Raw genomic sequence first — 23,080 nt, forward strand, 5'->3', positions numbered from 1 at the left:
CCACCAAACCTGCAAGAGGGACAAATTCTTACCCTATTTCACATTTGGGTTGTTTTCTTTCTCCTCTCCCCTCCCTTTCTCTCCCCTCTCTCCCACTTCCTTCCCCCCTTTCCTCCCCTCCCTATTTTCCTTTCTTCCTTCATCAAACCCAAGGCCTTGAAATGCTAGGCAAACTACCACCAAGCTATGCCCTCACAGCATCTGGAGAGCAATGACTGCTCTTAAGGGAGCATGTGATCCACACAATCATATAATGCAGCCAGGGAGGAATGTAGCAAGGGCTATGGTAGAGCCATTGAGCCAGCAGGGCATACATACAATCCTGGGGCCAGGGCTGCACTCACCATTGACAACTCTCTTGCACTGAAGCATCTTAAGGTCAATCAGCTCCTGCAGAGGAATCAGAGGACACTCATCAGTCCTAAACACTTTGCCCAGAGCACAGGAGCAGAACATTCATTGCACATCTAATGACCACCACTTGGCCAATCACCCCACTATCAACACAAATTATGGCTTTTGGGACATGTGTTGTCCTTTCCCAAGGACCTTGGAGATATTTAGGGCTGAAAAAAGTTGAGCCACTCAGAGTGCTAGAGAGAAGACAATTGTCCAGAATGTGGACACCAGGGTCCTCAGTTACTAGTCTCAACTCAAACAATCTCCCACCTCAATTGCTAAGCAAAGACAGGCAGTGAAGGGCTCCCAGGAAACATTCAAGGACAACATTGGCACTAGGGAATAAGAGATCTGAGATGAACACAGGAAAGAAGTCTATCCAGCTGGGTGCCAGTGGCTCACGCCTATAATCCTAGCTACTGAGGAGGCAGAGATTAGGAGGATTGCAGTTTGAAGCCAGCCCACGGCAATAGTTGGAGAGACCCTATCTCAAAAAGACCCATCACGAAAAAAAAACAAAATAGGATTGGTGGAGTGGCTCAAGGTGAAGGCCCTGAATTCAAATCCCAGTACCACAAAAAAAAAAAAGTCTAGCTAAAGTGATTCACACTATGCAAACAAAAGAGGTGAGCTCCCCAACTCAGGACATATTCAAACAGACTCAGGAAAGAAAGGAAAAGGGGGTTTCTTCAAAATCAGTATCATCAAAATAAAGGGAAAGGTCATGTGTATTGGAAGATGGAGATTCTCTCTTGGTTGGAGACAAGACTGCTCTGCTATGTTCAGTAATGAGTATAGCAGACATAGAAGACAAGTCAGAAGAGTGAGGCACCTGTCACATTGCCCAGAAGGCCAGGGACTCTGGGGGTCCAGAATAAGATTGGAAAAGATTCTCACCCATGATATTCATCCCCATTGACTCACTATGAGCCTCACCAAGTCACAACCCCAAAGAGGGGGGCACAATGACCCCTGTACATGCATGGGGTCATACAGAGCTAACATGGTCAAAGAACCCCTATGGCATCCGTGGGGCTCCTCTCAGCATACCCAACATCTAGCTATCTAGGTTAACCCATATTCTAGGTATTTCTGTGGCTGTTCTCTACACATAGCACTCAAATCACCAAGTATCTAATGCCAACCAGTCCTGACCAAACGAATCACCACAACCAAGCAGTTCGAGCACACAGTTGACATCAAAGCCTCAAGGATCAGTGTGGCATCCCAAAGGATGGGCAGACCCTAACACAAAGGCCCTATAACAGTGATCCTATTTGCAACAGGCAAGAAAGCAAGTGGACAAATGGGAAGCACAAAACAGCATGTGCTTATGGAAGGGGCAGAAGTGAATGGAGCCAATTACAAGAGAAGTTTTTGTATCCTGAACTTAAAATTAAGTTAGTATAATTCAAACTAAACATACATACATACATCATTTCATATGTAATGAAATGTAGTACTGGGGATTGAACCCAGGGCCTCATGCATGCTAGGCAAATATTCAACCACTGAGCTATATCCCCAGCCCCCCAAACTATATTTTTATAAGATGCTAATTGTATCCCCAAAATAACCTCTAAGAAAATAACAAAACATACACACACACACACACACACACACACACACACACACACACATACACAAAGAAATGACAAAGGAGCTGGGCACTGGTGGCTCACACGTATAATCCTAGCTACTTGGGAGTCTGACATCAGGAGGATTGAAGTTCGAGCCCAGCCTAGGCAAATAGTTCATGAGACCCTCATCTCCAAAATAACCAGAGCAAAATGGACTGGAGACATGGCTCAAGTGGTAGAGCACCTGCTTTGCACATGTGAAACCCTGAGTTCAAACCCAAGTCCCAACAAAAAAGAAAAAAGAAAACCCACAATAAGCTGGGCATGGTCACCCACACCTGTAGTCCCAACTACTTGGGAGGTAGAGATCAGGAATATCAAGGCCAGCCTGCACAAAAAAATTCATAAGACCCTATCTCAAATAATAAAAAGCTGGTTATAGGGAATGGAGAGAGAGAGGGAGAGAGAGAGGGAACAAAAAAAAAAAAAAAAGCAGGGTGTGGTGGTGTGTGCCTATCACCCCAGCTACATGGGAAGCATAGATAGGAAAACCTCTGTCTAGGCCAGTTCGACATAAATTCAAGATCCTATTTGAAAAATAATGAAAGTATAGCAAAAATGGCTGGGGGTATGGGTCAAGTGGTAGAGCACCCTCCTGGCAAATTCAAGGACAAGTTCAAACCCCAGTACCACACACACACACACACACACACACACAAAACCAGAATAAGTTACCATTTTACATCACTAGGATGTCAATAATCTAAAGAGAGGAGTAGGCTAGCACTCCAGAGGCTAAAACAAGAGGATCATGAACTTAAGGCCACCCTGGGCTACATAATGAGACCCTATTTTGTTTTGTTTTTTCATGTGTGTGTGTGAACTCAGGGCCTCACGCTTACCTCGCAAGTGCTCTACCACTTGAGCTGCACCTCCAGCCTGAGGCCTTATCTTTAAAAAAAAAAAAAAAAAGGAGGTGCCACCCAGTGGTAGAATGAGTGCTTATTATGGGTTCAATCCCCAGCATCAGAAAAGAAAAAAATAAGACAGTTAATAATCAATGTTGGCCAAGCATGTGGAGAAACTACAACTTTCACACATGGCTGGTGAGAATGTAAATATACAGCTTTGAAAAACAGTCTGGCAGTTATTCAAGTGGTTAACCACAGAGTTACTGTAAGATCCAGGAATTACACTCCTAGGTACATACCCAAAAGAAATTAAAACACATATTCACACTCATAGTAACCAAAATGTAGAAGTAACCTAAATGTCCATTAACTGATGGGTGGATAAGAAAAACATTGTGGTATATCCACACAATGGTACTATCCACTCACTGAAAGGAATTAAGGTGATACATGCTACTATGTAGATAAACCTTGAAAACCTTAGGCTAAATGAACAAATGCCAAATTACTGTCATGACCCATCTATATGGAATATTCAGAATAGGTAAATCTATAGATACAGCAAGTAGATTAGTGGTTACCAGGGATTTGGAGAAAGGGGTGTTAGAGACTGATTGCTGAGAGATAGGGAGTTTCCTTGATGTGATTAAAATATCTAAAAATTGATTATGGTGATAGATATATAACTTTACATATATTAAAAGCCATTAACTTGTATACTTTAAGTTAATTGTATATGAACTATATTCTAATAAAGACTCTTTAAAAAATGCTAAGAAGAAAAATTAGGTCAATCACAAAACTCAAATATGGAAGGTAAATTAGAAAAAAAGTATTGTATCATTTCTAAATTAACTGAAGGTAATGGCTATATAATAGTTGTATAGGAGAATGATCTCATTCTTAGAAGATATCACTAAACTGGGAGTGAGACATCATAGAATATGAAACTTTCCTCTCAAAAAAGTTAAGAAAAGAGGCCGAGTGTAGTTGTGCTTGCTTGTAATTCCAAAACTTGTGAGATGGAAGCAGGAAGATCATGAGTCCAAGACCAACCTGGGCAAAAGTAGTGAGACGCTGTCTCAAAAATAACGGTGGGACAGATCATACCCATAATCCCAGCTACACAGGAGGCCATAGGTAGGAGGATCACATGGTCCAAGGCCAGCCCTGGACAAAAGTACGAGGTCCTACCCAAAAAGAAAATAAAGCTAGGGGCGTGGCTCAAGTGGTAGATCATCTGCCTAGCAGACATGAGGCTCAGAGTTCACACGCCAGTACCACCATAAATAAATAAATATCTTCCTGATCTCTGCCTCCTGAGTATCTAGGATTACAGGTGTAAACTGCCAGTGCCTGGCAAATAAATAATTTTTTAAGGGCTAGGGACATTGCTCAAGTGGCAAAGCACTTGCCTAGCATGCATGAAGCCCTGGACTCAATCCCCAGTATTGGAGAAAAACAAAAATTAAGGGAGAGCCAAGTCTAGTGGTGCACATCTGTAAATCCAGCATTTAAGAAACTGAGGTAGGAGGATGACAAATTCAAGGCCAGCCTGGGCAATTTATCTCAACCCTTCTTAAAATAAAAAATTTTTAAGGTCTAGTTATGTAACTCAGTGGTAGAGTGCTTGCCTAACATGGGCGAGACCCTGGGTTCATTCCCCAGAGTATGTATGTGAGGAGAGGACAGCATGCCTGTAATTCCAGCATCTGGAAGGGCAGAGGCAGGAGGATCATGAGTTACAGGGCAGCCAGGGCTGTCTCAAAAAAAACAAAAAAAGAATAAGAACATTCTGGCACATGTCTTAACATGCATGAGTCTTTAGAATATTATGCTAAGTGAAATAAGACAGCGACAAAATGATAAATACTCTGATTTATATGATTCCACTTATCTGAAGTATCAAAAAAGTAGTCTGATTCATAGAAACAGAAAATAGAATGATGATTTTCAGAGAATGGGGGAGAGAGAAATGGAAGGGGTTGGTTGGTTGGTTTTGTTTTGTAGTACTGGGGTTTTGAACTAAAGGCATTGTAGTTTGCTAGGCAGGTACTCTACCACTTGACTTACACCCCCAGCCCTTTCGGCTTTTAGGTTATTTTTAGATATGATCTCCTGTTTTTGTCTGGGGCCAGACTCAGATCTCTATCCTCCTACCTATAGCTTCCTACATAGCTGGGATCACAGTCACTACCCACCATACCCAGTTTAGTTAAGATGAGGTCTCGCTAACTTTTTGCCTGGGCTGGCCTGGAAAATGTTTTATTCCAATCATCTCCTGAGTAACTGGAATTACAGACATGAGCCCCACCATGCCCACCAAGTGAGTTGCTCTGGTTTTGGTTTTGGTTTTGCAGCACTGGGGCTTGAACTCAGGGCCTATACCTTCAGCCATTCCACCAGCCCTTTTTTGTGATGGGAGTTTTTGAGATAGGGTCTTGCAAACTAATTGCCCAGACTGGCTTCAAACTTCGATCCTCCTGATCTCTGCCTCCTCACTAGTTAGGATTACTGGCGTGAGCTACCGATGCCTGGCAAGGGAGCTGTTCTTTAAATAGGTATAGACTTTCAGTTTTGGTAGATAAAGTTCCAGAGATCTGTGAATATACTTAACACTACTGAACTGTACACTTAAAAATGGCTAAGATGGTAAATCTTAAGAGTTTTTTTACCACAGTGAGAAAAAATTTTCTATTCTGGTACTCTGGAGAACTGCTTTCTCCCTTAATCCTATTTATAAAAGGTATAAATCTAAGAGGTTGGTGTCCCCTCACAGTTTGGGCCACTGGAGTCTCACTGTTATTGTGAAAAGAATAGAAATGGAACCTTTGGCAGGTATTCCAGGAAAACTTACATGGCAGACCCTGGTGAGGAAGGACTATTGCTCCTTTGGCTTTTGCTAATTGGCTCATCCTCCAAGTACTGAGGGTTTTTGGAGCTAAGAGAGTGCCTGCATGCCTGGTATACCATAGGTCCTGAACCAAGCAGGTGAGCTTGACTATCTAATCCCATAAATGAACCACTTATGTGAACTCACCAAAAAAAAAAAAAAAAAAAAAATCCAGGCAGGGGGTCTCCAATCCTGGCTTGTAGAGCAACTCTGGATCCACCAGGGGGCACCAGGCACCACACTATGACAAGCCCAATACTCAGGACCCAGTTCCCAGCTAAGGCCAAGGAAGAGCCTGCCTACTACCCCCAGGGGCTAGATCTGGGTGAAAAGCCTTGGTTTCCTCCAGCAAAGACCTCTTTGTTTGTAAACTATGCAGAGTAAAGCACATGGGACAACAAAATGTTTAAATTAATATTTCTTCTGCTCCAAAGTTGAGCAGAGCTCTGGAAGAAATGATTGATTATATTTACTAGAAAAACCAAGCTCTGCTCAATGAGTAGGGTCACATACTAAAGTCATTACATAAATCTGGACTCTCAACCTCCAAAGGACCTGAAATAGCCTTAAGCATTTCCAAAGAATTAGCTTATAGAGGGTCTGGAACCCAGCAGGCCTTCTCTGTTTCTGGTCCCAAAGCTCACCTTCCATATTTCCCATTAGGGCACATGTCTATCAGTAAAGCATCATTGTCTAGATCAGGCATTGTGCTGTGAGAGCTGCCTCTCCCAACCCTGATGTTGTACTTTACCTCTCTAACAGTGAAAAGGAGCCCACTTTCTGGGCTGTCAGGAAAAATGAAGGCCAAGGGGATTGACTATGTTAATGGAGGGACTACTCCCTTTTCCTCTGAACCTTTCGCCTAGAACCTGCCCCAGAATAGGTTTGGGCCCATTTGAGCTGATGGTTCTCTAGGGCTAAGGCCCTTACTATCACCTAGTCCAACAGATGGTGAGAGCAGAATTGAATTGTCACTGAGAGCCAGTGGCCCATGCCTACAATCCTAGCTGCCTGGGAGGCAGAAATTGGGAGGATCAAGGTTTGAAGCCAGCCAGGGCAAATAGTTCTCAAAACCCTATCTTGAAAAACCCAACACAAAAAAAGGGTGAGACCCTGAGTTCAAACTCCAATACCACCAAAAAAAAAAAAAAGAAGAAGAAGTAAATTGCCAGCACTTATGGACCAAGTCTCATGTCACAGGGACATGGACAGCTAATCAGAGTAACCAAACCATGGATAGAGACAGAATGCAAAGCACAACTAGGAGAAGCAGGACATGATTTACCCTGAGCCTTGAAATGACCATGGGAGTGTTTGAATGAACAAAGGGAGAGATAGGCAGCAGGGAAGAAGCTGGGGGCTTTACTTGGAGTCTGTCATCACACTGAACCCGGTTGGTAAAGAAGTACTAAGTGGATGAAGAGCTAATGTGAACCTCATCATTGTTGTCCTACAGAGGCATTTAGAGATCACCATAAGCAAAGAAAGGTAACAGCAGTCTGAGTTCCCTAGGATTTAGTTATTTTTGTCTCCAGGCCTTAGGTCTGAGACAAAGATTCCTCACAGTTCCTCTTCCCACTCTCCTTCCAAATCCAAACACTTCTGGAGCGGAAGAAGGGTGCTGGCCAGTAAAGACTACATACATCTAACACACAGCTGAGCACACAGGAACCTGAATGAGCAGATGAATCAAGCTCAGTGCATACTAACAGTTTCTCTCACATTTTCCTACAAACCATTTAGAAGTGAGGGCTTGGGCCTTTGATCCTGAACTCAGAAACCTCTCTCTCTACCTTCTACCTTAAGCCTTTGGAAAATACATACTTATTTCCTCTCCATTTCTCTCCCTCCTTCCATTTCACCTTGCCAGCACCCTAAAAACCTCTGCCCCCACCCTGCTGCAGGTACCAGCATGCCAATCCCCAACCGTGGACATACCCATGCCCAGCTTCTCTGCTCTTCCTATAAGGCTGTGAGCCAGTATCACCTTACACACTGACTACTAGGCAAAAATGTTCAGTCTCACAACAGAACTAGAACTTCACTTTCCTCAAATCCCTACCCCCACCATCCTGCTGTCACCCTCATTTTCAACAGAATACTAGCTTCCTACACCCTTCTATAAGTCTGGCCTTGAAACTCCTCAGTTTCTCTCCCTTTCATCAATTTCCTCCTCTCCTCCTTATCCCATCTCAGAGGAAGGCAGATCCCACCACCTGTCAAGAATCTTGGGATGCCAGGTGGGCATGAGGGCTCACACCTGTAATCCCAGCTACATGGGAGGCAGAGGCAGGAGGATCACAAGTTCAAGGCCAACCCAGACAAAGCTAGTAAGATCCTGTGCCAAAAACAAAGTAAAAACAAACAAACAAAAAGCCAGGCACTGTGCCTCATGCCTATAATCCTAGCTACCAGGGAGGCAGACATTGGGAAGATTGAGGTTTCAGATAAGCCTCAGCAAAAAGTTTGAGAGATCCTTCCACATCAACCAGTAAAAACTGGGCATGATGGCACACACATGTCAGCCCAGCTATGCAGGAAGTGTGAATAAGAGGATCTCAGTACATGTCTACCCAGGCATAAACTTGAGACTCTATTCGAAAAATAAAGGACAAGGGTCTGGGAGCCTGGCTCAAGTGGTAGAGCACCTGCTTAACAAGCACTAGGCCCTGAGTCTAAACCACAGTATTGCCAATGAATAATAAAGAAAGAAAGAACTAAAAGAATCCTGCCCTGGGAGTGTAGCTTAGTGATTATAGTGTTCATCTACCATAGGCAGGGCCCTGAATTCAATCCTTAGACCCAAAACTGAATAAATAAAAATCCAGCCCCCTTCAAAACCTGGCCTTGCCCATCACTCGAATTACCCCTTCAAATCTCACTCCTTCCTTCCTCTTTCTCTGCAAATATGCAAGTTATCTACAAAGAACTCCCTTTACCACACTTCCTTCATACCTCAAGCCACCTATCTGTACCCTTTCCCCGCTTCACCTCTTAAATTTGTAATGCGGCAGTCAGCATCCCTATTTTTACCTGTTCACTTGCTGTTCAGACCTCAAGCCCTTAACTCCTCAGACATTCACCTGTATGTGCCACAGTTGTTCTCAATCACCTTATTCTTCTCTCATAAAGTACTTAAGTACTTTCCAGCCTTCTTTTTTTGAAGGTTTAGCAAGGATTTATTCTAGTATATAGACAAGGAGGGGGGAGAGAAAAAAAAGAAACTTTTCCTGTTCCCCATGTAAGAAATGGGAGCAGACTCACAGCCTTCTTCTTCTTTTTTTGTTTTTACACATTCAAATGCTCTAAAGTAGACTACTAGAAAGATGTAAGTCCTGACAGGGCACTTGGCACATCAGAAACATGATAATGAGGGTAACTTGACTCAGTAGCAGACATAGACAAGCATGCTATGACTCTAAAACAATACCTAAACTAGATAATAATTACTGAGGAAAAATCCTCTCCTCAAAAGCACTTCACTTTCTTTTCTTTCCTTTCTCTTCTTTCCTTCCTTTCTCTCTCTCTCGCCCTCCTCCCTCTCTCTCTCTCTCTCTCTCTCTCTCTAAGATGGTGCTGGAGAATTAAACCCAAGGTTTCGGAGCACATACTCTATTACTGAGCCACAGACCCCCTCCTCCCAGTCTCCTTGCATTTGGATTTATGTGCATTTTCTGTCACAGTTCGGAGATCTGAATTTTGCCTTCTTTAATTTGCCTATTTTTCTCATTTTTTAAACCTCTTCTATCATTAATTCCCAAACCCAACACCCACACCCAAGATACTTTCCCCAAGTCCCCTCACAAGCCCTCCCTCCTCCCTATATAATATGTTATGGTTTGGATATGAAGTGTCCCTCAAAAAGGCTCATTTGTTGCCAAGCATGGTGACATGCATCTGTCATCCCAGCTCTCAGGAGGCTGAGGTAAAAGGATTGTAAATTCCGTGCCAGCCTCAAAAAAACAAAAAAGTCTTACGCCTGTAATCATAGTTATGCAGGAGGCAAGAGATTAGGAGGTTTGAAACCAGCCCAGACAAATAGTTTACAAGACCCTATCTTGAAAAAAACCTTCATAAAAAAGGGCTGGCAGAGTGGCTTAAGGTATAGGCCCTGATATCAAACCCCACTACTGTAAAAAAAAGGGTCTCATTTGTTAAAGGCTTGGTGCCTAATGCAGCATAAGATATGAGGTTTATGGAAATTGATTGGCTCATAAGGGTTCTGATTTCATCAATGGTTAATTCATTAACAGATAATTTAATGGCCTTATTGGGAAGTGGTGGAAATTTTCAGAGGTGGGAGACTCGCTGGAGGACATACATCACAAAGGGCCTTCGGCTCTCCTCTCTGCTTCCTGGCTGACCTGAGATGAAGAGACTACTGTAATACCCACCTTCATAACATTCTGCCTTACCTAAGGTCCAAAGCAATGGCACTACATGATCTTGGACTGAAACTTGAAACTGTGAGGCAAAATAAATCTTTCCTCTTTTAAGTTGTTTCTCTCAGGTATTTTGTCACAGCAATGAAAAGCTGACTAACACAGAGTGGTTTTCTTTCTAAATAAGCATTTTATTTTAAGATAAATATAAGTTCACATGCATTTGTAAGAACATAAGAGAGACCCTATGTACCTTTTACCTAGTTTCACCCAATGGCAACATCTTATACAACTACAATACAAATATTACAACCAGGACATTGATACAGTTAAAACACAGAACAGCTAGGTATCTACATGTCTATAACTACATGTCTGTAATACCTGCTACTCAGGAGTTGAAGGCAGAGGAAGGATCAAGGCTAGCCTGAGCAAAGTTAGTGAGAAACTATCTCAAAAACAAAATAAAAACAAAAAGGAGCCAGCCACAGTGGCTCATGCCTATAATCCTAGCTCCTCAGGAAGTGATTGGGAGGATTGCTGAGGTTCAAGGCCAATCCTGGCAAAACAGTTTAGAGATCCCATCTCAAACTATAAAAGCTGGCATGGTAGCATGTACCTGTCATCTCAGCTATGTGGGGAGTGTAACCAGGAGAATCTCAGTCCAGATCTGCCCAGGCACAAATGTGAGAACCTATTCAAAAAATAACTAAAGCAAAACAGCTGGAGACATGGCTCAAGTGGTAGAGGAAGTGCAAGGCCCTTGGTTTATCCCTAAAAAGATACAGAATACTTTCATCACCACAGAGAACCCTTTGTGTTGTCTTTTTACAAACACAGCCACCTCCTCAACTGATCCCAACCCCCAGTAGCTTTTATAAACAGAAATATCAAGTGCGGCTTGTAGTAGAGTAGTAGAGTGCTTGCCTAGCATGCAAAATGCCCTGAATTCAATACCCAGCACCACACACAAACAACAACAAAAAAAGATGGTAATATCAGAAGCAGTTGGGTAGTTTCTTAAACTTCTCATACTCACTAGGGGAACATATCAGGATTAGGGGAAGCACCCCAGATTCTTCTGATAAATACTCACTTGAGAGAACTACAGCTCACACTCCCTCACTATCCAGTATCATCTACTCCTGTAATTCTGTTTCTCCTAGCAGATCTTGAACCTGAGTTTGAAACTCTCATAATCTGTAGAGCCCACCCATTAGCTACCACCACCAGAAAAATCCTATGGTTACCAATACCAACTTCACCCAACTTCCCTTGCCTGAGTCTGGTCCCTTCCCTCTTCTTTCTAACCTCAGAGTTCATTCATTGGTGCACTTAATGTACGTTTACCTCCTATAGCAACCAGGGCAGTGACCTACAATGCCTGTATACCACCCAGGCTTCTGACCTTCAGCAAGGCCCAAGCTCATCAGTGTCATGTGTGTTTATTGCCCTGCCTTCAGGAACACCCATGAGGGGAATTCCTGTTCTGCCTGTCCCACTCTTAACCAATTCCATACCCAAATGGGAAGAATGCACTTGTAGGAAAGCCCACACACACACACCAAAAACTAAGAGTAACTTACCTCACAGTAAACAATGTCTGCTCCATAATCCAGGGCCAGCAGCCGCATTGGGAGTGTCCCCACACGAACCATAGGGGCTAAGATTACTTTGTTGTGGTAGCACAGAGACAGGCTATTCACAATCATTCCTTCTACCTTTGTCTGAAGAAAGGGAAAACACAGATCACTGATGTAAGTAGAGAAAATCCCTCTGTCATCCAGGGCAGGTTTTCCTTCCTCTTTCCAACCCATTCATTTGCTTTCCTTTCCTTTGATCATAAAAAAGTATGCATGATCAGTCATTCATCTAACAACTATTCATTTAGTGCTTAGTCTGGGCCAGCCACTGTCCTAGTCCCTTGGAATACATCAGAGAACAAAACAAAAATTCCAGCCCAGTTAGAGCTTTCACTCCTGTGGAGGAATATATGCAAAAGACAATAAGCATAACAAATAAGTAATTATATGGCATGTTGTGAAACTAGTAGGGCTCTGGAATAAAAAAAGAACAGAGTGAAGGGAGACTGAAAGTGTTGGAGATGAGTTGTGATTTTAAATAGAGAAGTTGAGGTAGGCTTCAATGAGAAGACAAGATTTGAACAAAGATTTGAGTTAGCCTTGGTATCTGGCAGAATGCACAACAGCGCAAAGGCCCTGATACAGAAGCTTATCTGGTATGTTAGAGGAACAGCAAGGAGGTCAGTATGATTGCGCCACAGAAAGGGAGTTACAGAAGTAATATACATGATGTTACAGCAATAAGAAGATAAGAAATAGTGGTCAGATCCCATAAAGCCTTGTTGGACACTCCAGGGACTTTGTTGGCTATGGATGAATTGAGAGCTGTAAGTGGAGGAGTGGCCTGAGCTGATCATGCTTTCACATGGTCACACTGACTGCTGTATTAAGAGCAGACTGTGGTGCCAGGCCCCAGTGGCTCATACCTGTCTTAATCCTAACTATTTTGAAGGCTGAGATCAGGAGGACTTTCAGTTCAAGGTCAGCTCGGGCAAATAGTTGTGAGACCCCCCATTTCCAAAATAACCAGAGCAAAAAGGATTGGAGGTGCACCTGTTTTACAAGAGCAAAACCCTGAGTTCAAATCCCAGTCCCACAAAAAAAAAAAAAAAAAGGAGACTACAGGGGGCAATGGTAGATTCAGGGAAACCAGTTAGAAGACAATGATGGTGGCTCAGACCAGAAAGCTATAGTTAAGGTGGTGAGAAGTGATCACATTCTAGAAATACTCTGAGGGAAGTCAGCCCAAGCAGGCTTCAACCTTGCTATATGGTTCAGGCTGGCCTTAAACTTATGATCCTCCTGCCTCAGCCTCCTGAGTGCTGAGATTAAAGGAGTGTACCACCACACCAAAGTGAATAAAGAGGGTTTTTTTTAAATACCAATTTCCAGATTTTACCCCAAACTAATTAACGGGAATACTCTATAAAGACAGAGATTTTGTCTGTTTTGCTCATTGTCTCTTTGAACAGTACATGGCACATGCATGGTGCTCAGAAAATATTTATTGAATCAATGACTACACATAATTATAATTAGCTGAGATCTAAGGAACATACCAACCTCCAGCTTCCAGGAGGTTTTTGTTTTTTTGGGGGGTGGAGTGGGGACTGGGGTTTGAACTCAGGGCTTTGCACTGGCAAAGCAGGTACTCTACAACTTGATCCACACCTCCAGTCTGTTTTGTTGTAGCAATTTTGAAGATGGGGGTCTCATGAACTATTTGCCTGGATTGGCCTCCAACCACAATCCTCCTGATCTCAGACTCCCAAGTAGCTAGGATTACAGGTGTGAGCCACAAGTGTCCACTTTTTTTTTTAAAACAGTAAGTAAGCCTTTCCTAATTCTGAAGCACTATTTCTAAACCATATATCTCAACTAGAGGCTATTCAATGTCTACTGTAAGCAGGAGGAAAAATGAGGGGCTTTAGGCAGTGTCTGATGATGTACCAGAAATGAGAGGTGATGGGCAGAGACAAGCTCAGACAAGCTCCAATCCCTGGAAAATTTTGATGTAATCATATTACAAGGGAGTAACTAACTACCCTGCCCTGAATATTTGAGCAAAACCTAAATGCACATCCATACCGATATATTGTTCTTTTTTAAAAAATTCCTTCAATGTACTGGTCCTAGCTTGGGGCAAAGCAATTCTTAGTTTTATATCTGCAAAACAGTGGCACATGGAAATGGATGAAACCTATCAAGTCAGACATCCAAGGAACTATTTAGATAAGGAATGAGGAGCCCTGGGTTTTGGAAAAAATTATAAAAGTAGCACAGAATCACAAAATCTTGGGGTATCCTTTATATCAACTCCCCTCTATATCAACTAGATCAGCTATCAACTAGTCATCATTCAGCCTATATTGAATGGGGATTTTCATCCTTTTTTTCCCCAGTACTAGGGTTTGAACTCAGTGTCTTGCATTTGCTAGGCAGGTGCTCTACCACTTGAGCTACAACCCCAGCCTTTTTTGTCTTTCTGAGGCATGGTCTCTATAATGTAGCCAAGGTTGGCTTCAAACTTGGATCCAACTGCCTTAGCCTCATAAGTGCTGGGATTATAGGCATCTATCACCACTCCCAGCTAGTGAAGTGAGGGGTTTTTTGCACTCAATTTTTCAATGACAGAAAACTCAGTACTCTCAAAAGTACAGGGCAATTCTAGTTGCCACAAAAGTTCTTTATATAAACTTCAGAATGTGCCTCCCTGTCACATATGGGCTCCAGCTCTGTCTTCTGTAATGATACACCCCAAGGCCCAACTCATCTCTTTTCCACTTGGCATATTTCCCAAATACATGAGGATGGTTTATTCTCCTTAAAAGTCTCTTCTACAACTTCACCCTTGAATCACTCCTTCCTGTGTTTATAATTTTCAGGGGCCCTAAGATTCCTGATGACAAGCAATGGCTACAGATTCTGAGGATGGGGCAGGACCAGGGCAAGAGTTTGGCAACCATGCCTGTGTGAACCTGTGGAGAGAAGACATGTGTGGGAATCTCTAACTCTCTTCAATTCTCATCTTTATCCAGGTTTCTCAAAATACACTATTGACACTTGAAGCCAGATAGTTCTTTGTTGTGGGAGGCTGTCCTGTATGTTGCATGATGCTGAGCAGCATCCCTGGTGTCAGCAGCACTTTCCCAGGTGTGACAACTAAAAATGTTTCTTTCCAAGCATTGTCAAAGGGGGGGGGGAGAGAATTACCCTCACTATAGAACTACTACTCTATCCATAACTACTCAAAATTCTCTCCTCCTCTACTGCTTGAACTGGTAACTCTAAAAAAAAAAATCTATTCATGTATTATAATGGCATTTGAAATTTAAGGCTTTATTTGATAGGACTGGGGTTTGTAAAGCAGGCATTCTACTACTTGAGTCACACCTCCAGTCCATTTTGTTCTGGTTATTTTGTTTGGTTTTGTTTTTGGCGGTACTGGAGTTTAAACTCAGGGTCTCATGCTTGCTAAGCAGATGCTCTACCACTTGAGCCATTCCACCAGCTCACTCTGGTTATTTTGGAGATGGAGGTCTCCCAAACTATTTGTCCGGGCTGACCTTAAGCCACAATCCTCCTGGATCTCAGCCTCCCAAGCATTATAGGCATGAGCCACCAGCACCTGACTAAAGTTTTAGTTTTTATCTTTTTAATGACACAGTTATCCACAGGTATCTGTCAGTGATTGGTTCCAGGAACCCCACAGCTACCAAAATCTGAGGATGCTAGTCTCTTACACAAAATGGCATAGTATTTGCATATATCCTCTACACATTCTCCTATATAAATATTTTTTTGGCTGGGTGTCAAATTCAAGGACTTATGCCTTCTAGGCAAGTGCTCTACCACTGAATTACATCCCAACCCCTCGCCCATATATTTTGAATCATCTCTAGATTACTTATAATACCTAATACAATGTAAATGCTATGTAAATAGTTGTTATGCTGTATTGTTAGGGGATTATGGGCAAGAAAAAAGTCTATGAATTCAATACAGGCACTATTTTTTGTGAATATTTTCAATGTACAGTTGATTGAAGCCACAGAAGTCCAACTTATAGACATGGACAGTCAACTGTACTCAATGAAAGTAAAATACTTTCTCCAGATGTTAGGAAACTCCCAAGTAATCAATCCACAAACACATATCTTATCTCCTACTCCAAGCACTTCAGATTACAGAAAGATGACACCCGCTTTTCAGATCTATTCAAGAAAAAGTATGAAAAAAAACCCAAAAACAAACAGAAAGAATGAAAAAGTATGAGCTAGGGGCTGGTGGTTCATGCTTGTAATCCTAGCTACTTGGGAGGCTGTGATAGGGAGAATCACTGCTGGAGGACAGCCTAGGCAAATAATTCCCAAGATTCCATCCCCAAAATAACCAGAGCAAAATGGACTTGAGGCACCTGCTTTGCAAGTGGGAAGCCCTGAATTCAAACCCCATTACCACCAAAAAAGAGTATGAAAAGTGTATTTCTCTCTCTCTCTCTCTCTCTCTCTCTCTCTCTCTCTCTCTCTCTCTCTCTCTCTTTTCAACCTGAACCTCTGAATACAAGTCAAATAATCTGTCTGACCAGGGCTATGTCAAGTAAGCCTCATTCCTGATCACTTCATAGGTGTAGCAGGACCCTTCTTAATACTACTATTCCAAGAATGATGAATCAGAATGAGAGATTGTGAGAAATGACAAGGAAATAGACAGTGAAACTTGGCTGAAAGGGGGAAAAGCGTAAAGAGACGACTCCGCTTGAAAGAAAGTCTGAAGACTTTACCTCCTACCTCAGAGAGGAAATACGCTAAAAACCATCATCTTGCGCTCTGGACTCTCAGAGAAGGACAGGAGATAAGCTTAGATCTACAACTTCCGACCCTGGTCTCAGCCTCCAGGCTTACCATTCATTCAGCCTCTAACTGTATTTACTAGTCCTTGCGTGTGGTCTACGTCTGGGAAAACATCGCCGCACCCCACATCCCCGGAGTATAGGGAGAGGTCAGCACTGAACGAGTCATCGCAGGGAAAATGAAGACGACAAAGAAGAATCACAGGGACTGGGTACCCAATTGCCAGAAGCCACCCGCAGTCCTGATCCATTGGGCCAGCGCCGCACTGCTGCTGCGTACTGCCGGACCGCGCTCCTGCCTGCACCACGCACCCTTCCCCAAGGCTGACCCGGGTCTGGACGCCGCCATTCCCTGTTGGAACCTACAGACCTCGCTCTGCACTCTACAGATCTTCCCTCCTTCCAGACGTTTTTCCAGCTCCACACATGCGACTGAACCCTGTCAGCCACCGTACGCACGGCCCTGGCGCACACATGACGTCAGTGACGTGCGCCTCTTTGGTACCAAGCGGAATATGGCTTTAGTACGGCCCACGCGGCTATTATCGCTGGCAGTTCGGTTGCTCCTGGCGCCCCGACGGGACCTGGCGGTCCGCCGTCCGGACGACCCCCTGCCGGTGGTGCGCATTCCGCGGGCTTTACAGCGGCGGCAGGAACAGCTGCAGAGCCGGCGAAGCGGGGCCCCGCGACCCGTGCTAGTACGACCTGGACCGCTGCTGATCTCCGCGCGGCGGCCAGAGTTGAACCAGCCGGCGCGTCACACTCTGGGCCGTTGGCAGTGCGCGCCGCTCGCCTCGCGTGGCTGGAAGCACCGGCAGGCACGTCGTGACCATTTCTCCATCGAGCGCGCGCAACATGAGGCACCCGCTCTGTGGAACCTCTCGTGCCGGAGCAGCTTCGCGGACCTAGGTCTGCAGCCCTGTGTGCTGAACGCACTTCAGGAAGCAGCACCCGAAGTCGTTCGGCCCACGACCGTGCAAGAGAGCACCATCCCCCCACTGCTTCGCGGCCGCCACGTCCTTTGTGCCGCGGAAACCGGCAGTGGCAAGACTCTCGGCTACCTACTACCACTGCTTCAACGACTCGTGGGCCTATCGGGCCCTAACTCCTGCCGTGTCGCCGCTCCCCGGGGGCTCGTCCTTGTGCCTTCCCGAGAGTTAGCCGAACAGGTGCAAGCTGTGGCTCAGCCATTGGGCAGCTCCTTGGGCCTGCAGGTGGGGGGCCTCGGGGGAGGCCATGGCATGCGTAAGATCAGGCTGCAACTGTCCAGAGAACCTTCAGCAGATGTGCTAGTGGCAACTCCAGGGGCTCTGTGGAAGGCCTTGAAAAGTCAACTGATCAGCCTGGAGAAGCTCTCCTTCATGGTGTTGGACGAGGCAGACACATTGCTGGATGAAAGCTTTCTGGAACTGGTGGACTACATCTTGGAGAAGAGCTATATAGCAGAAGGACCGGCCGACTTAGAGGACCCCTTCAATCCCAAAGCACAATTAGTGCTGGTGGGTGCCACATTTCCTGAAGGTGTAAGCCAATTGCTGAGTAAAGTCACCAACCCAGACTCTGTCACCACCATCACCAGCTCCAGGCTTCACTGTATCATGCCTCATGTCAGACAGACATTTATGAGGCTGAAGGGAGCAGAGAAGGTGACTGAGTTGATACAGATCCTCAAGCATCATAACAAAGCTGATAAGACCGGACCCTTGGGAACTGTCCTGGTATTCTGCAACAGCTCCAGCACTGTGAACTGGCTGGGATATATTCTAGATGACCACAGAATCCAACACCTAAGGCTACAGGGACAAATGCCAGCCTCAATGAGGGCAGGTATCTTCCAATGCTTCCAGAAGGGCTTCAGAGACATACTTCTCTGCACAGACATAGCCTCTCGTGGCCTGGACAGCATCCATGTGGAGCTGGTTGTCAACTATGATTTCCCCCTCACCCTGCAAGATTACATCCACAGAGCAGGGAGGGTGGGCCGTGTGGGGAGCGAGATGCCAGGCACCGTCATCAGCTTTGTGACCCATCCCTGGGATGTGACCCTGGTTCAGAAGATTGAGCTAGCAGCTCGTCGAAGGAGAAGTCTTCCAGGACTAGCATCCTCCGTGCAAGACCCTTTGCCTCAACAAGCCTGATTTTGGCTGACTTAAATGTGATGCTAGAACAGGAATCTTTCCCAGTGTCCCTGGTGGGTGAGCATACTCGTTAGAAGGAGGCATCGGGCTGCCTTGTTGCCTCCCTGAGAGCCTGGTTTGCTGCTTGTGGCTTTGAAAGGTAAGCTGCTGGTCAGCATTTAGAGGGTAATCTTTCATATAACACATGAAAAAATAAAGTGAATTTTGACTTTCAATGTTGTCATGATTTCTAACAATAAATGATGTTTTAATGGCACTTTTAACAGTAATTCCTATTGGAACAGAATTCAGTGGATTCATACTCCAAACCACCACATGTAAGACAAAGTCTCTTTCCAGTTTTGTTTTGTTTTTTGTTTTTGGTGGACTAGAGTTTGAACTCACGGCTTCATGCTTGCTAGGCAGGTGCTCTACTGCTTGAACCACTCTGTCAGCCCTTTTGTGTTGGGTATTTTCAGGATAGGGTCTCTTGAACTATTTGCCCAAACTGGCTTTGAATCGCTATCCTCCTGATCTCTGCCTCCTCAGTAGCTAGGATTATAGGCATAAGCCTTCTGTGTCAGGCTTGTTTTTTGTTTGCTTTTGTCTTTTGCACTGCTGAGGATTAAACCCAGGTCCTCAAACATGCTGGGCAAGCACACTACCACTGAACTGCATCTGAAGTCCTATTATTTGCCTTTTTTAAAGAAAGAGAAGTGAAATAAGGTGGTCTTTTTTTTATTATCTCACTGTATCATGAATGTGTTTCACATTTCATGTTAAAATGGGTCTGTCATTCCCACTTTCAAAGTCAATGCTTTGGAGCATCTTTAACATTCTTCCCAGTGTCTAGCACCTAGAAATATGATCAGCTTGTCCTCATGTTCCTATCATATATAAATCTGGAACCCCTGCATGAACCCTACTCTTGTTGAGTAGAACACCTGTGTGACCTTGGGTAGGCCCTGTAAAAAGCTCTTAAGGGTTTTTTGTGTTTTTTGTTTTTGGTAGGACTGAGGCTTGAACTAAGGGCCTTGCACTTGCTAGACAGGTGCTCTACCACTTGAGCCACTCCCCCCTGCCTTGTTTTTAGTTTTTAATTTACATTAGTAGTACAAGACAGTTTCATTATAAGTTCATAGATACGTACAGGTATATATACCTTGAACAAGTTCACCCTCCACACCTTAGTTATTTTTGTTGGTGCCGAAACCAGGGACTCCTAGTTTTTTGAGAGTTCTATGAATTTACATTTGGGGCAGAACAAGGTCAGTAAGAGCCTATTTTTACTTTTATTCTTTCCAACTGGAATGTCTTCGCTCCATCTGTCCAAGTCTCACTTTATCCTTCAGGCTCACTTCCAAGGAGCATTCTCTGGCTCCCTAATCCACCCAGATTTCTATCTCTCCAACTGTTGAATGCTTAAGAGTCAGGGCCATGAAATCTAGCTGTTTCAAGGTTAGTCTTAACTCAGATCAATCTCAAAATTTGGGTTTCTCCTGCCCTCCTGTGGTCACAGGGGTGTGCCCACCCACAGGTGTACTCCACAGCGAGTGGCTACTTTAGGGTATGGGTGGTCAGACCATATGGGAAGCCCAGCAGGACACCTCTCTGCCTTTGCCCTGCTTTCCTCCAGAAAACACAGAGGGCCTAAAGCCTATCCCTCAGCCAGGCGCCAGTGGTTCACGCCTGTAATCCTAGCTACTCAGGAGGCAGAGATCAGGAGGATCGTGGTTCGAAGCCAGCCCAGGCAAATAGTTTCCCGAGACCCTATCTCAAAAAACCCCTCACAAAAATAGGGCTGGTGGAGTGGCTTAAGGTGAAGGCCTTGAGTTCAAGCCCCAGCACCCCCCCCCCGCCAAAAAAAACTACCCACCCTCGAGTCATAGGTTCCAGAACTTATATGACCTCACTGACTAGTGATGACATCACAGGGCTCCGTTTCCATGGCAGAGTAACTACTACTGCCCTTAAGGAAACTTCCCTATCATTTCTCTACAAGATACCAATCTGTTTGGTTGTCTGAGAGAGAATGTCTGACCGGATCTTCTATATTAACTCTAATATGTCCTCTGTCCCCTGGGAGAGCAGTGCAACAGGTAAGCCTAGGCCAGGCTCTGTACAAGAGGCCTTGGTGTACAAACAACTTCACTGGGCTACCATATGTTCCTCTGAGGCTTGCCCACCACACCTCAAAACTTCCCAGCAATGATTAGGACCAATAGTTTGGTCCCACCTCAGACCCTTGTTCTGAGGGCAAGTAACACATTATCTCTGGGCAAGTGTTCAGAGAGGTTCTAATTATTTTTTCAATTTAGGCTTCCCTTTGAGGTACAAGATGCTTCACTCAGACCCTTTCTTGATTAGACTGTTAGCAAAGCCACATGTACTTTTGTTAAGTGATAAATGGACCAGTTTGAGAAAGAGCTCTTAAAGGCTTCTCATGCACCTCACCTTCAGATCCAGGCATCTTTACTGTGCTATAATGGACACTCACACATGGGCCCCTCAGATACATCCAAGTCTAAGCTGCTATATACTGGTGGAAAGGGTTGTGTCATACAGCTAGGGGAAAGATGTAGTGCTACTGAAACTGGCCCAGGAAGTTGGATCAATGTGAGAGGTTGAACCTAAATTTGGTACCCAGAATTTGACTCTGGACTTCTTGGCCCCACTGCTCCAGCATTTGGCCTTTAGAAAATATCAGAACTGAACACTGGTACAGGCCTACAGTCCCAACTACTTGGAGGCAGAAGCAAGCAGAACAGAGTTTGAGGCTGGCTGGGCTACATAGTAAGACCCTGTCTCAAACTAAAACCAAAGCAAAACCAAACAAAAAGTAAATCTAGATAAAATTGGGCTAGACCAGTGTAGCTGAATGAATGGGTCCTAAAAGAAGCTGCCAAGGTAGGAGGGGTTCTTTACCAATTTATATTTTCCAAAAACCTGAAAACCATTATTACTAAAGCTCAGAAATGACAGACCTTTAGAAAATTTTCTCATTTTAGAGAGGAGAGACTGCAAGGGTCCCAACTGCAATTATTTTGAGGTTCCATTGTTCTTTCTAGGAATGGGGAACAGATACCCTGATCTCCACTGTTGCCATTGGCTCCACAGAAGCCAGGTGATTTTTTTATCAAGCATTCCTTCTTAGGGATCCACAGAGGTAACAGACCGAGGCTCTGGGGTGCTTAGCAGATAAGAGAACTTCAGCCAGAAACAGGAAGGGATGTGAGAGAGGAAAGTTCTGGGGGCGCAATGTACGAAGCAGAAGTGACTGATCAGTTCTGGTTTTCTTTCCAGCAATGCCTCCCACACCACCTCCTGCACCTCATTACTACCATGTCCTCTACCAAGGGTGTGGAGAAACCCAGATGTGCTGGCATGGTGAGACATACTGCCTGGTGGGCGGCTACCGGGTCTATGGGGATGCTCCCATGGCCACCCCAGCAAAGGCCAAAGCAGAGAAGCCAGCACCCAAGAAGGCTCCCACAGCCACCCCAACAAAGGCCAAAGCAGAGAAGCCAGCACCCAGGAAGGCTCCCAAGAGACGTCGACCTCCAACAGAGTCAGATGATGACCTAGGGTGCTCTAGCCCCAAAATTCGTCACTTAAACCATGGCGGCAGGAGGCTGATGACCCAACAGAAGCATGCTGGTTGAGCTGCTCTGTTGAGAGGACAAGCATTTAACTGCCTAAGACAGCTAACACCCCTTCGGCAGTTACCTCCACAGCCCAGCCCCCTATAGACAGAACAGGAGCCATTCTGCCTGAGCCCGCCTCAGCTAGGAGCCTCCTTCTATACCAATAACTCACAAGCAAGGACTCAGAAACTGAGGTTTAAAAGGCCTCTTTGAACACCCCGAGGCTGAAGCTGGCCCGGAAGAAGGCCTGACGGGGGGGTGGGGAGGGGTGGGTGGATGGGTGGGTGAATTGATAAATAAAAAATATTTTTAAAAGTCCTGACATTGCTCTGCTTAATCCTCTACACTCCCTTCTGGGGCAGAAGAAGGAACAATCTGCACTACTGTGCAAGTGCAGAGAGAGAGTGTAGAGAGACCTAGCAGAGGGCCCAATCCACCAGATGGGCTTCTGTCCTGAGTCATTGCCAGCATCCAGGAGGGGCTGGGATTCCTGAGATGGGAAGAAACAGACCCAGGGAGCCTCCTGCCTGGGGTCTCAGGAGACAGAATAAAAAGCTCTAGGAAGACCTGTGACCTAGATCAGGAACTGTGAACATCCCCCTGAGGGTCACATGTTCCTTTATCCCTACTTTTTATTGCCCCAGTGGAGTCCCTACCACTCAACAAAATGATTTTTCATGTAACAGTGTTTGACTTGAAATTCAGCTTCTCCAAGGTCA

The 23,080-nt window shown here is 44.7% G+C and overlaps 3 protein-coding genes across 9 annotated transcripts in view; 2 read left to right on the top strand and 1 right to left on the bottom strand.

The window, feature by feature from the left end:
* Dus2 (dihydrouridine synthase 2) overlaps window positions 1-17,100 on the bottom strand; it is a 46,525-nt gene extending 29,425 nt beyond the window's left edge. For 2 of the 7 annotated variants that reach the window (XM_074055786.1, XM_074055791.1), the window contains exons 1-3: window positions 16,653-16,808; window positions 11,752-11,892; window positions 345-390 (exon numbers count right to left, since the gene is read on the bottom strand). In XM_074055786.1, coding sequence (XP_073911887.1) covers window positions 345-390; window positions 11,752-11,892; window positions 16,653-16,655 — 190 coding nt within the window. In that variant the 5' untranslated portion in view covers window positions 16,656-16,808. The other 5 variants (XM_020171139.2, XM_074055789.1, XM_074055787.1 and 2 more) reach the window with 4 other exon arrangements.
* Ddx28 (DEAD-box helicase 28) lies at window positions 17,073-18,953 on the top strand. The gene has a single exon (XM_020171169.2). It carries the CDS (start codon window positions 17,116-17,118, stop codon window positions 18,736-18,738), a length of 1,623 nt encoding a protein of 540 aa, XP_020026758.2. The 5' UTR covers window positions 17,073-17,115; the 3' UTR covers window positions 18,739-18,953.
* A 1,796-nt stretch (window positions 18,954-20,749) lies between these two features.
* On the top strand, window positions 20,750-22,610 carry Dpep2nb (DPEP2 neighbor). Its single transcript, XM_074055800.1, has 2 exons — window positions 20,750-20,816; window positions 22,021-22,610. Exons 1-2 carry the CDS (start codon window positions 20,750-20,752, stop codon window positions 22,377-22,379), a joined length of 426 nt encoding a protein of 141 aa, XP_073911901.1. The 3' UTR covers window positions 22,380-22,610.
* Window positions 22,611-23,080: the final 470 nt, after the last annotated feature.

Source organism: Castor canadensis, chromosome 15 (assembly GCF_047511655.1).
Source record: "Castor canadensis chromosome 15, mCasCan1.hap1v2, whole genome shotgun sequence".
NCBI classification, from domain to species: Eukaryota; Metazoa; Chordata; class Mammalia; order Rodentia; family Castoridae; genus Castor; species Castor canadensis.